The following is a 13,420-nucleotide window of genomic DNA, read 5'->3' on the forward strand; positions in this document are numbered from 1 at the left end:
TCCATTTTGTAGTGGTATTTCACTTTCATTAGGACCTAAATTCACTAACACTTTAAAAAAATATATATTAAAATAAGCCTTTAGTTTTTTTTATATTTCTGGCTTGTACTTTGTTTTCCTCTTTATTAATTAAAAAAAAGTAAAACACGAAAGTCTGCCGACACCATGGTTGAAGTAAAAATATAATGCTGGAGAAACTTAGCAGGTCAAACAGAGTCCTTGAAGTGAGAAAGATGAAGATGCATAACTAACGTTTTGGGCTTGAGCTCTTCATCAAGGTTAGGGTTAGGGATTTTAAAAAAAATGTTATTTTGATTTTCATAGACTTGTCAAGCAAACAATCTTTTTTAACATTCACCCTTGTACAACTGAAAATACCATCAATTAAATTATCTCAATAGCAAAGCAAAAAACAACACATAAATTCCCCCATCCTCTTTCCCCCTCCCAATTTATCTTTACCTCCCCCCACCCCCCAGGCACCAATAACCAAGCTATTGGTGCCAAGCCCCTACCAGTTTGAGTCATGCCTAATGTGCCCATCTACCATTGTCTCTGCAAAGTCACTGGTGACACAATGTCTCATTTCAACAAAGCTCTTGCATTTTAAATGAGATGTCTTTTGTGAAGTGTTACTCTGTTTGTGAAGTGTAACCTAAACTAAACCCCCACAATCTATCTCTTTTAAAGACATATTTTACCCATAGCTATTCTAACATATCCCATAGCACCTCCAGTATCTCTCTGGCAAAGGCATCAGGCCCTCTTCCTTTCCCCCCCCCCCCCCCAACCTGTCTTTCACCTCCCCGTAATGCCCTTCTTTTACTCCCACATTCTTTCTCTTCCGACTCCTCCACCTCGCTTTCCAACTCCAGGCTGTCCTGCCACACTATTTTCCTGCCAGATCCCCTCTGGCTGCACTGCTCCTGGAGTGCTCCTGGCCTGACACCTTGAATGTCTTCCAATGCGTCAGACACAATCTCTTCGCACTTGCCAGTTGGAGTGTCCTTACCAGGTCTTTGTCTTCACCTCTACTTTTTCTTCCAGCCCACAGGGTCTTGCTCCCCGCCACCGACTCCACCTCAACTTTGCTCCCCCGACCTTGGGTCCTTGACTCTCCTGTGCCTGACAGCACTCCTATCGCTGCCTGCGTCATCGTTCAGTCCTCTACTCGATTCCCCTGACCTCGCATCCCCGACTCTCTTGCGCCTGACAATACTCATGTCAGTTAGATTTAGCTGACAAGTTAGGTTTGACTATGATGAAGGGCTCAAATCCGAAACATTGGTCATGCATTTTTATCTTTGTTATACTGTTTGACCTGCTGAGTTTCTCCAGCATAGTTTTTTACTTTTTATTAACTTTTCAGTTGATTTTCTCTGTTCACTCATCTTTGCACAATTTTATACTCTCTCTTTCTGTTTTTGCAAGCTTTAACTATGTTGATGTAGAAGTGGGAGCTTCATCTCCTTGAGTAAAGAGCATCAAGGAGTGAGGGCATGTGGATTTACCAGACTTCATGCTTGGTGTACCATGCTGGTGTAAAGCTCAATGCCTCCTCTGCCATTCAGTTTTTATCAGAAGAAAAAGTTGTTCTCTGAATAGGAGAATCATTTGTAGCCACCGATTAGTTGATCCTCATGTGCAGTGTGATCCACTTGTGTGACTCTTTCATCCTGAAGGAGTTTGCTGTGTCTATTGCATTTCTACTTGATATGTTTGTGGTTTAAAAAAGGGCGGCATGGTTAGTGTAATACTGAGTCAGTGCTAACAACCTGGTTTTGAATCTGGTGCTGTCTGAAAGGAGTTTGTACGTTCTCCCTGTGTCTGCGTAGGTTTCCTCAGGATGCTTTCTTCGAAATATACCGGGGTTGTTGGTGAATTGGTTTAATTGGGTGGCATGGACTTGTGGGCTGAAAGGGCCTGTCACCTTGCTACAAGTCTCAAAAAAAAATCCATTGCTCTCCAATCTGGAAATTGATGTTTCACTACTGTGTTTCCTGTTCCTTAGTCAATTTTCTAAATCTGTCGGAACAGTATCTTTAATTCCACTATTTTCAAACCAGCAACACCCTGCTTGGCTAAAAATGGCGTAAAATGTGCATTTAATATCACTGACAAGACTTCTGCCTCCAAAAGTAAACCTTGTTCGGTTACTGATTATCCTTACCTCGACTCCTGCAATCTCTTTCTTGTTTACGTGTCTGGAGAATATTTTTGGATTCCTATTTGCTTGCTGCCAGTCTTTCTCGTGACCCCTTTTCCTCTCTTGCTTCCTTCTGGTTGGCCTCTGAACTTCCTGTAATCAGTCTTGCATTCATTTGTTATTTTATCCTCCTTTACTTTCTTTTGGTGATTCAAGGATGTCTTTTTTATTTCCTTTTATACCTCATGGCAATGTATCCATACTGGAGTTGAAAAATTTCATTTTATAGCCCTTTATAAACTGTTCAATTACGGTTTTGCCTTTCATTTTTTAAATTAAAAAAAAAATTCACACTATGAACCATATTAACCGAAATACATACAAACATTTCCCTCTTGAATATACACAGTGTCATTTTCTCCCCTTTCCCCCCATCCCTTCCCTCCCTCCTTCCCACCCCCCTCCAAACCCATTAAACGTTCAACATATACAATACAATAAACCCATTAAACAATGTCATCACACAATGAAAATAAACAAGAAAATTGTGTCATCTCCTTTTACACACTGGATCAAGTCATTCTGTCTTGTCAGTCTATCATTTTTGGGGGTGTAAGTCCACGGTAGACTCTCTCTGTTGTGTTCCATGTACGGTTCCCAAATTTGTTCGAATAATGTGACTTAATTTTTTAAATTATATGTTATTTTTTCCAATGGAATACATTTATTCATTTCCATGTACCATTGCTGTACTCTCAGGCGCTCTTCTGATTTCCAAGTTGACATTATACATTTTTTTGCTACAGTTAAGGCTATCATCATAAATCTTTTTTGCGCTTCATCCAGTTTGAGGCCTAGTTCTTTACTTCTTATATTGCTTAGAAGAAAGATCTCTGGATTTTTTTGGTATGTTGCTTTTTGTGATTTTATTTAATACCTGATTTAGATCTTCCCAAAACTTTTCCACTTTCTCACATGCCCAAATTGCACGTACTGTTGTTCCCGTTTCCTTCTTACAGCGAAAACATCCATCTGATACTGTTGGGTCCCATTTATTTAACTTTTGGGGCGTGATATATAACCTGTGTAACCAATTATATTGTATCTTGCGTAACCTCGTGTTTATTATATTTCTCATAGTTCCGAAGAATAGCTTTTCCCATTTTTCATTTTTTATCTTTGTTTAGATCTTTTTCCCACTTTTGTTTAGGTTTATAGCTTATTTCATCATTTTCTTTCTCTTGAATCTTAATGTACATGTTCATTATAAATCTTTTGTGTCTGTAATCACATATTCAAAGCTGCTTCCTTCTGGTAACCTCAGCCTGCTTCCCAGTTAGTTTTGCCTTTCACTTTGAGTCCATTTTATCCAGGGTAAATCTATTCACATCCTATTGAAATTGACCAATTTCCAATTGGTGATTTTTCTATTGTAGATGTCTGTATCTTTTTCTAGATATTCTAAACCCAATGATAATATGATAGGCTTTTCATAGATGTTCCTTTACTTGTTCCATCTCTTTTCCCCTTTCTATATGCAGCAATACATCTTTCATCTTTGGGCCAGAAAGTTCTGCTGAATTTGCCTCAAACACCTTTGTTCTCTGCATTGCTGTGTAAAAGTTAAAACCTTGTGTTTTTTTTTGTTTTTGATTTTTGTTAATTTTGTGCCTATCCCTTTAAGGAAAATTGTTGCTTGTAGTGTTACCATAGTTACTATGATGTCATATTTCGTAATATCCGAGCGGACAGGGAGCTTGCTTCTTTGATGAATCATGAAGGGATCGTAAGCTCAAGATACTTTTCTTTGAATTCATCTTAATTTCATCTTAATCATCATAATTAATCTTATTTTGTTAATATCTATTTAAAGTTGAATATCGTTTATCATTATACAGTAAATGCTTTGTTTACTCATCATTATGAAAATCTCAATGCGAAGTTATCCTTTATCAACGAATTAAAGCTATTTACACCTGCAACTACGAAATTTGATTTATTGGGATTAATAAGATGGTAATTCGGAATATTGTCACTTGTGTTTCTGTAAAAATGACATGTTTTGAAATTGGGAAATACTAGAACTTTTAAAGTGTTGTAAATATGCTGGTATTTCCCCCCCCCATTATTTTCACATCTGTTTTTTCTCCATAAATTTGTTCTTCAGCATTCATCTCATGAATTGGTAGTCAGTAGAAAATTATAATTGCAACTCTGGTTCTAAAAAGCTTTGTCCCTTAATTGGTCCAGAATATCCTCTCTTCTGTATTGGGACATTCTCCTCAATCAATACTGATGCAACTCTCCTTTTTTCTTTCCTGCCTTTCTTGAAAACTTTGTTTGTCGGAATTTTTAGGTCCTGTTCCTGATTAAAAAAAAAATCTTGCCAGTGTCAAAAGTACATACTTTTATTTGTCAACAGGAGACTTTCTTATCAGTGCCCAAGTTAAATTGAAGATTGTGATAAAGAGTCCTAACTTGGAGGAGTCACGCGATGGAGTAGTGGCCGGACGGTGAACTCCAGCCCTCTCCAGAAAAGTCGGGAAAAACAAGAGAAAACACAAAGGCACAGAAATAAAAGTTACAGAAAAGTGAGTATAAAGGTGGAAAGAAGATGGCGACAAAAAAAGAAAAGTCGAAAGCAACGGTAAGAAGAGAGGAAGAGAAGACAAAGGAGGAAAAAGGTGAAGGCCTTACCTGTCCGAAGAGGCCCGCTGCGGAGAGAGAAACCCGCTCCCTCAGGTCGGTAAATAATGGACTACAAAAATGGCTCGCAGAGCCGAGTAAAAGTGCGCAACCGCGCATGCGCGAAGTTTCGCGCATGCGCGATGCGAATGTAAAACAACACACCGACGGGAGGGGGGAACAACTGGGGAGTCGAGACCAGCTGGGGAGTCGATCTCCACAGCCGGCAACGACAGCTGCAGAACACCTGCAGCAAGAAGAGACCACAGAAGACAATAGAAACAAGAAAGAAGAGGAGGAAAGGGCAACAAAGAAACAACAGATGGCCAACCCAGAGGAAGAAGAAGAGGAAGAGTATGGTGAAATAGAAGAAGAAAAGAAAGGCAAGGTAAAGGATATACTTGCTCTTATTAGAGGATACATGGAATCATTTAAAGAATGGCAAACACAGGAATTTAAGGATTTAAGAAAAAGAATAAACAACACAGAAGAGAAAATAAATAAAATGGAGATGACCTTAACAGAAATGGGAAAGAAAATGGACAAGATGGAAGAGCGGGCAGTAGCAGCAGAAATGGAGGTAGAAGACTTAAAAAAGAAATTGGAGAAATCTAATAAAAAAACTAAAGAGACACAAGAACTACTAGCTCAAAAAATAGATACAATGGAAAACCATAACAGAAGAAATAACATAAAGATAGTGGGCCTTAAGGAAGATGAAGAAGGCAAGAATATGAGGGAGTTTATAAAAGAGTGGATCCCTAAGACCCTAGGATGTCCAGAACTACAGCAAGAATTGGAAATAGAAAGGGCACATAGAGTATTGGCCTCTAAACCACAACCACAACAAAAACCAAGATCTATTGTAGTAAAATTCCTAAGATATACTACAAGAGAAAAGGTACTGGAGAAGACAATGGAAAAAGTAAGAGAGGGCAACAAACCACTGGAGTATAAAGGGCAAAAAATCTTCATTTATCCAGATATAAGTTTTGACTCCTAAAGAAGAGAAAAGAGTTCAATACAGCAAAGGCGATTTTATGGAAGAAAGGGTATAAATTTATACTAAAGCATCCAGCGGTATTGAAAATATTTATTCCAGGACAACAAAACAGACTATTCTCGGATCCAGAAGAAGCACGAAAATTTGCAGAACAATTACAAAAATAGACTGAGGGAGGAAGACGGGTAATGAGAGTTAAAATGATCACAATGGATATGTATGTGGGTAAAGACAAAAATAGACTGAGGGATGAAGACGGGTAATGAGAGTAAAAATGATCACGATTGATATGTATGCGGGTAAAGAGGTATAAGAGTGAATAGAGACAAGGAGCATACGTGAATGTATCTGTACTTAGAGGAAAATATAGATAGTATAGACAAGAATTAATAAGGGAAGGTAATGGAATAGAGAGAATAAGGAGGGAATTAAAAGAGTGACCTTTGTGACATATGAAAAGTGAAATCTTTTCTGGGGGAGGCGGGGTGGGGGGAAATAGCGGTCACTGCAAAATCAGTTGACGCTTGCGAGTGGATTCGCAAATCCAAATGGAGAGGGGAGATGTGGTTGTCCGACAAGGGATAAAGGACAACTCAGGAGGTGAATGGGAGATTGGGGATAAATAAGATAGAAATAGGAGAATAAGGAAAATGTTGGATGTTGTAGGAATGTTGTCTTATAAAGAGTTGAAAATAAGAAAACAGAAATGGAAAAGGAGGAAAGGTAATGATGGAAAAACGGAAAGAGAAGATAAACAAAATATAAAAGGGCTACGCTGAACTATATGTCTTTAAATATTAATGGAATACATAACCAAATTAAAAGGAATAAACTACCAAATTTAAATGAATAAATGTATTCCATTAGAAAAAATAACATATTGGTTAAGAAATAATATTGAAATATTCGAACAAGTATAGGAGCCTTACATTAAATACAATAGCGAAAACCTACCGGGGACAAACATTACCTAAGTTGATGGAAGGAGAAGGAAAGAAAAGAATGGACTCAGTAGAATTTCTGGTGTAATTTTGTTGAATGACAACATTGTCTGACTGGCTTAATGCAACCTAGATTGTATACCTAAAATGGATGAGAGGGGGGGTGGGGGGGTGGTTTGGGAGGAAAGGGGGGGGGGAGAAAAAGTCACTGTATATGTGTGAAAAAGAAATTGTGTATATCATGGCTAATGTGATTTATGGTGTGAAAAAAAAAAAAAAAAAAAAGAGTCCTAACTTAAAATATTGACTGACATTGCTACCCATGGAAGCTGTCAACCTGCTGAGTTCCTCCAGCATTTCATTGTTTGCTATAGATTAAAGACACTTATTTCCATTTTTCACTCGCGTCCAGCTGTGGACATCAATAAAATGCCTTCCTTAGTTGAGGTAAGAAAGAGAACTCTTGTTCATAATGCACATTGTCCTGTGAAATCAGCTTCCAGCATTTTGTGCAGTGAATTTCTTTAGAGTACAGGAACAATTAATTTGGCTGGCATCATTCTGTATTTGGACTATGCTTTACACAGAATGGAAATGGTTTACTGATTCATCAATCCTTGGTTTGCTATGGATCATGGAGTGACTGTGGACTGTCACCATAAAGGATGGAATTCTGCTGGGAACTCTGTGTGATTTGTGGTGCAACTGTGTCGAGCAGTGCAGACAGAGAGAGAATGGAACATTCAGAACGGCAGTTAGAATGGCATTTGGAGCAGCAGAGACCAATGAGAGAGCTGTATGAAAGGCACATTTCTCATAAGATGAAGGGTTTAATAAAAAACACAATTTGAGAACCGAGGGAAGTCGATGTGAGGAAGCTTTGAAAAAGGATTTGTAAGCTTACAGCAACTCAATATCAGCCATTTCTCTCTCCAAAGTTCAACACAATGTCCTTTTGTTACTCATTTGGGGGAACTGAATTTGGACATTGAGCTTTGAGATTGAATTCTGTTGACAGTGGTTTTGAACTGACGACTGACTGACCTGGAGTTTTTTTGAGGGGATTTTTCTCTTTTTGAATATTGGGCACAGACTGTAATAGTCTGGGTTTTTAAAAAAACCACACTGTTCATGAAGATATATTATCTGTATATCTGTTATAGGATACTAATAGCGGGATTAATTGCGTTAAGACATTAGATTGCTAATCGTCATTAATAAATTTAGAGTTAAAATTTAACCCTTTTGAATTGCGCTTTCTGTGGCTGTTGGTCTGAGGCTGGTATGTTCGAGATGGTTATCTTGAAGCATGTAGCTGAAAATGCAGGGCTGTCCATCTCCACGATAAGACTACATGCAGGTTAGGGATTGGCATCCTTTATCATTTTAAGTCTTTGGTCTATGTTCAGAGTTGTTCAACGCTTGATTGTGAAGGTGTTCACAATCATGTGGTTGTTTTCCTGAAGAAAACATTTGGCAATCTCCTTACAGCTTTTCAACTGAAGCTTAAATTTTATACATTCTGAGCTTTGTTATTAAAGCAATGTCAAACTGTAATAAAGCTAACATTTGAGCCAATTTTTCTTTGTGGTGTGTTATAAAGCCACTCTGACTCGACAGAAGAGGAGCGGTAACACTGCCAGTTCTATCTGTTGAGTATTGATCAGTGGATGGAAAGTGCATTAGCTGCATTTGAAACTTATTATATCTTGAATGTAGGAACTGTCTTTCATTGTTAGATCACATTTTACAGTCAATGGATTTGGTGTTGAAGACAGAGTTAGACAGGGATGTATGTGCTGGGTGTCAGAAATGGATAGCATCTCAAAACAAACATGTTTAAATGTGAACAGCATTTTAAATTACCATTCACTTTTACTATTTAATCGGTGCATTCTGGAGCCACATAATCACTAAGTAAATGTGCAGCCAATAGTTCCATACTTTGTTGAGTCTTTGTCTCAGTCTAGCATTCTGCATGGTTTGCTCCCAGTATTCTGAACAAGCCAATGCTACTGGTTTTGGAGTTGCCACATCTTAAACATAGAACATTAGAGCACGGCACAAGCCCTTGTCCGACTCATATATACCTATCAAAAAAGACCCTCCCAGCTCATAACCCTCTATTTTTCTTTCATCCATGTGCCTTAAATTCCCCTATTATTTCAGCCTCCACCACCACCCTGGCAATGCCTTCCAGGAACCCACAACTCTCTGTTTAAGAGAAACTTACCCCTGATGTCTCCCCGAAACTTTCCTCCCTTCACTTTGTACAGATGTTTTCTATTCCTGCTCTGGGAAAAGGGTGCTGACTATCTACCTTGTCTATGACTCTCATAATCTTGTCCTGGTACCCTATAAAGTCACTTCTCATCCTTTTTTGCTCCAAAGAGAAAAGCTCAAGTCTGCTGACCTTGCCTCAAATTGAGTGGTGGTGTTGATTATTTCTGAAGATCATCCATGGTTTGCTTCTTCTGATCTACACAGCTTGCATTTATTTGGAGGCTCTGTGGTTTCACAGGAAAGTTGGGTCAGTTGCTCTCACTTTCAATCTGTTTAGGTTGTAGCATCTGTACCATTGGTAATTGGAACCAGATGCTGACATGTCACTGAGGGTACTTTGTTCTCTAGTTTCTCATTCTCTTAGCCAGAGGGCATTCTGGCTCAATTTGATGATGTGATTATTAGCAGAGTAGAGAGGAACACATCTGATTTTGTGCATTGCCAGTCATTATTACCAATTACTACTTCTCCAGTATGAGGGGCCCTATGCCAGATAGAATGTATAGGTACCAAATTCACTGCTGCTATTTTTATCTGGCATGAGATGTCAACTGAAGTGAATGTTTAGATATAAAGGTAAAGACAAAAGCTTTGTATACTGGAATCCTGAATAAAGAAAAGAGTTGCTGGAGGAAGTCAGTAGGTCAGATAGCATCCACAGTAGAAATGGTCAACCTTTCGATCCAGACCCGAAGTGTTGGTTATATATCTTTACCTCCTATGGAAGCTGAGAGACCTGCTGAGTTCCTCCAGCAATTCTTTGACTGCTTAGACAAGCCTGTATCAGTTGATCCATTTTACACATTGGACGCTGGTCCCCAAGTGCTTCCCCACTAACCTTTTAGTCACTTGTCCTATCTTATTCCCGAAGAGGACCAGTTTGCACCTTCTCCAGCAGCACTCTCAATATATTAATTTTGGAACCTTTCAAATTCTTAACAAATTCTGCCCCGCCGAAATCCTTTGCATTATGGGTGACTCAGTCAATATTAGAGAAGTTAAAATCTCTCAGTAACTCAATGTGTGATCTTTTTCCCATTGACTATTTGGGGCCTATACACAGTTCAATCAAAATGATCATTCCCTTATCTCCAAGTTCGACATATACAGACTCTCTTGACAATTTCCCCAAACACGTCATCTCTTTACACTGTTGTTATGTCTTCCTTCATGGAATATATCATTCCTCTTCCCTCCCCACCCCAAACTTTACCTGTGCTTCTATTATGCTTGTTGCTTTTGCACCCTGAAACATTGAACTGCTAGTTGAAGCTCTATAAAGCACTAGCAAGACCTTATTTGGAGTACTGGGCACAGTTTTGGGGGCTGTGTTTGAGAAAAGATGTGCTGACATTGCAGAGGGTTTAGAGAAGATTTACTAGAATGATACCAGCAATGATTGTTGACTCTTGGGCTGTATGTGTTGGAATACAGATGGAGGAGGGGGACGTCAGAGTCATTTTTGAAAGCTGAAAGGCCTGGGTAGAGTAGATGGGGCAAGATTGTTTCCCATGGCAGGGGATTATAGGACGAAAGGGCATAATTTCAGGATAAAAGGGCATCAATTTAAAGCAGAGATGCGCAAAAATTTCTTTAGTTAGAGGGTCGTAATTCTGTGGAACTTGTTGCCATAGGCGGCTGTGGAAGTGAGGTCATTGAGTTTTTTTTTAAGGCAGAGTCAGGGCATCAAAGGTTACAGGGTAAAGGCTGAGGAGTGGGGCTGAGTGAGTGTTCTTTAACTCTTTGTGAGGGGAATTATTTCTAATATGTCACATTTGAACAGAATATTTTGTGTTATTTCTATTCTTATGTTGTGTATATTGAAATGTTAATAAAAAAATTGAAAAAGAAAGTTGTATAAGACATTGATGAGGCAAAATTTGGAGTATTGTGTGCAGTTTTAGTCACCTAACTACAGGAAGGATATCAAGATAGAAAGAGTGAAGAGAAGATTTACTAGGATGTTGCCCAGACTTCAGAACTGAATTACAGGGAAAAGTTAAACAGGTTCGGGTAAGGACTTTATTCCCTGGAGCATAGAAGAATGAGGGGAGATTTGAAATGATGAGGGGATAGACAGAGTAAATGTAGATGGGCTTTATCCACTGAGGGTAGGTGAGATACAAACCAGAGAACATGGGTTAAGAGTAAAAGAGGAGGAGTTTAGAGGGAATGTGGGGGAACTTCTTCACACAAAGAGTGGTGGGAATGTGGAATGAGCTTCTAGCTGAAGTGTTGAATGCGGGCTCAATTTTACCATTTAAGATGAATTTGGACAGGTACATGAATTGGAGAGGGATGGACGGCTATGGACTGGATTTGGATCACTGGGACTAAGGAAAAAAAAATGGTTTGGCATGGCTTAAGGGGCCTGTTTTTGTGTTGTAATGTTCTATATTTAAAAATCTCTTCTGCTCCTATTTGCTCATCAATCGATGGAGCAAATGTACATCAATTGTTAACTAACCTTCATTGTTTGTGTCTCTACTTAATGTCCATCCGATCAGGAAGTATGGGCTTTATGTTCAAATTTTGCAACTGCTTGTGAATCTCGGTGCACCATTAGGTTTCAAGTTCCTTTTCTACATCAGAAAGTAGTACAATATTTTGCTGGGATGCCTTCCACACAAATTCTGGTTGCTTTGAGCAGTTTAAAGTCAGTACATCAAATCCTTCCTGTTCATGGTCCTGTTTGTACCTGCGTGGAGCTTAAGCACTAATGCTTCAAAGTCGAGATACACCTTATTTCTAGCAGCACCTCCTGCTGCAGTCATCTGTGTCTTTATCTGCTACTGCTAAATTCTAGTCACATAACTTAGACCAGTATATCTGGCACCCCTTAGCTTTATTACAAGCAAGTTAGTATGAAATATTGCTCACTTATTGATAGATAACATATTGCAGAATTCAATCATAAATACTTGACAATACTGGAATAACATAGAATTTGTTTCTTTTCAGCCACTGCTCGTCCTAATGTTGCCGTTTTGTTCCATTTTACTTTATACAAACTTCTACACACACGGCTAATCTTTGCATCATGTTCATACCCATGCACCGAAATATATGATCAGAAACTGCTCTATTACAGCTCCAGTGGCGCGAGTTGGAATCCAATGCTGCCTGTAAAGAGTTTGTCTGTTCTTCCCATGTATGTGTGGGTATTCCCCGGGTGCTCTGGTTTTCTCCCACCTTCCAAAACAGGTTGTACATTAATTTGGGTGTTGTTGGGTGGCAAAGGTTTAAATGGCTGGCATCTACTTCTACCATGCTGTAAATAAAATAAAATAAAATTCTCTCCCAACTTGGCATCTCTTTTGAAGAATTGTTCTGTTTGAAATGTTATACTTGTAATATTTGACCAATGTGTTTGATATTTCTTTTCATTAGGAGTTAAAGAAACGGGATAAGATTGATGAAATAGAAAGGGTTAAGAGTAAACTTTCAAAATCTGAAGAGGAAAAGTTCCTGGTAAGCTAATATTTTGACTGATTGCTTCTCTCTGGTTGAGAAATAGTTCCAATGTATGTCATTTGGTCATATTTTGAACAACAAGTAAGATTTTCAGACAAAAATATATGGTGTAATTTTACCGCTTCATGTAGACACTTGATGAACAATAAATTAAGTTTAACTTGTTCTTTCAACAGCTGTGTATAGTTTGGGACCACTGCAGTATTGGATGTGCAGTCTCAGATGAGATATTGAATGAGGCTCCAGGTGGCACTATTGGAAAAGTCTGGTTGATCAGTCATTACTCTTGCAGCCAACAGCAGCCAACAGAACCAATTGACTGGTCATTCATCTTCTTTGTTTGTTGGCCCTTGCACTGTTTGAATTGACTGCTGTGTTTGCAGACATAAGTAAACAAGTGCCAAAAGTAGTTAAGGTAGATGCAGGAATAGATTAGTCTGAAGTCCTTTAAGAGGAACGTTACATGGTTCCTGCAATGTGGGCATGTTTGAGTCGTGGAGGATATATTTTTATTAGCCTCTGCAATGCATTGTCTCCTGGAATGTGGCTGCTTATCCCACTGGCAGCTGTGATTTTTTTGTTTGAAAAGGTTGCAGGGATTTCTGCTTCTTCTTGAAGTGACTCAGTGAGGGAAGTGTTGAATGCTTTGTGGTTGCTCCATTTCTAGAGAGTAACAGCCTGGAGTGCACTCTTTCTGCATACCTGTTATTTATGTACGACACAACAAACTTAATTATGCCTGGTTCTTGCATCATCTAGTCATTATGGCACAGAAGGTGGCCAATTGGTCCTATGAACCCATGCCAGTGCTTTGTGGAGCAATCCAGGCAGTTTCATTCCCACAGTTCCCATCCCTGTGGCTTCCTCAGTCTTGTGAGCAGAATTCCA

At 38.9% G+C, this 13,420-nt stretch overlaps 1 protein-coding gene across 7 annotated transcripts in view; it reads left to right on the forward strand.

Moving 5' to 3' along the window:
- The window catches only part of LOC138753231 (centrosomal protein of 128 kDa), a 539,432-nt gene that overhangs the window by 113,957 nt on the left and 412,055 nt on the right, over positions 1–13,420 (forward strand). For all 7 annotated transcript variants that reach the window (XR_011351051.1, XM_069915965.1, XM_069915964.1 and 4 more), the window contains one exon: positions 12,449–12,529. Coding sequence is in view for 6 of the 7 variants with exons in the window: in XM_069915965.1 (XP_069772066.1) it covers positions 12,449–12,529 (81 nt within the window). In the remaining variant the exon portion in view is untranslated. The remainder of the gene's footprint in view (positions 1–12,448; positions 12,530–13,420) is intronic.

Source organism: Narcine bancroftii, chromosome 2, assembly GCF_036971445.1.
Source record: "Narcine bancroftii isolate sNarBan1 chromosome 2, sNarBan1.hap1, whole genome shotgun sequence".
NCBI lineage: Eukaryota > Metazoa > Chordata > Chondrichthyes > Torpediniformes > Narcinidae > Narcine > Narcine bancroftii.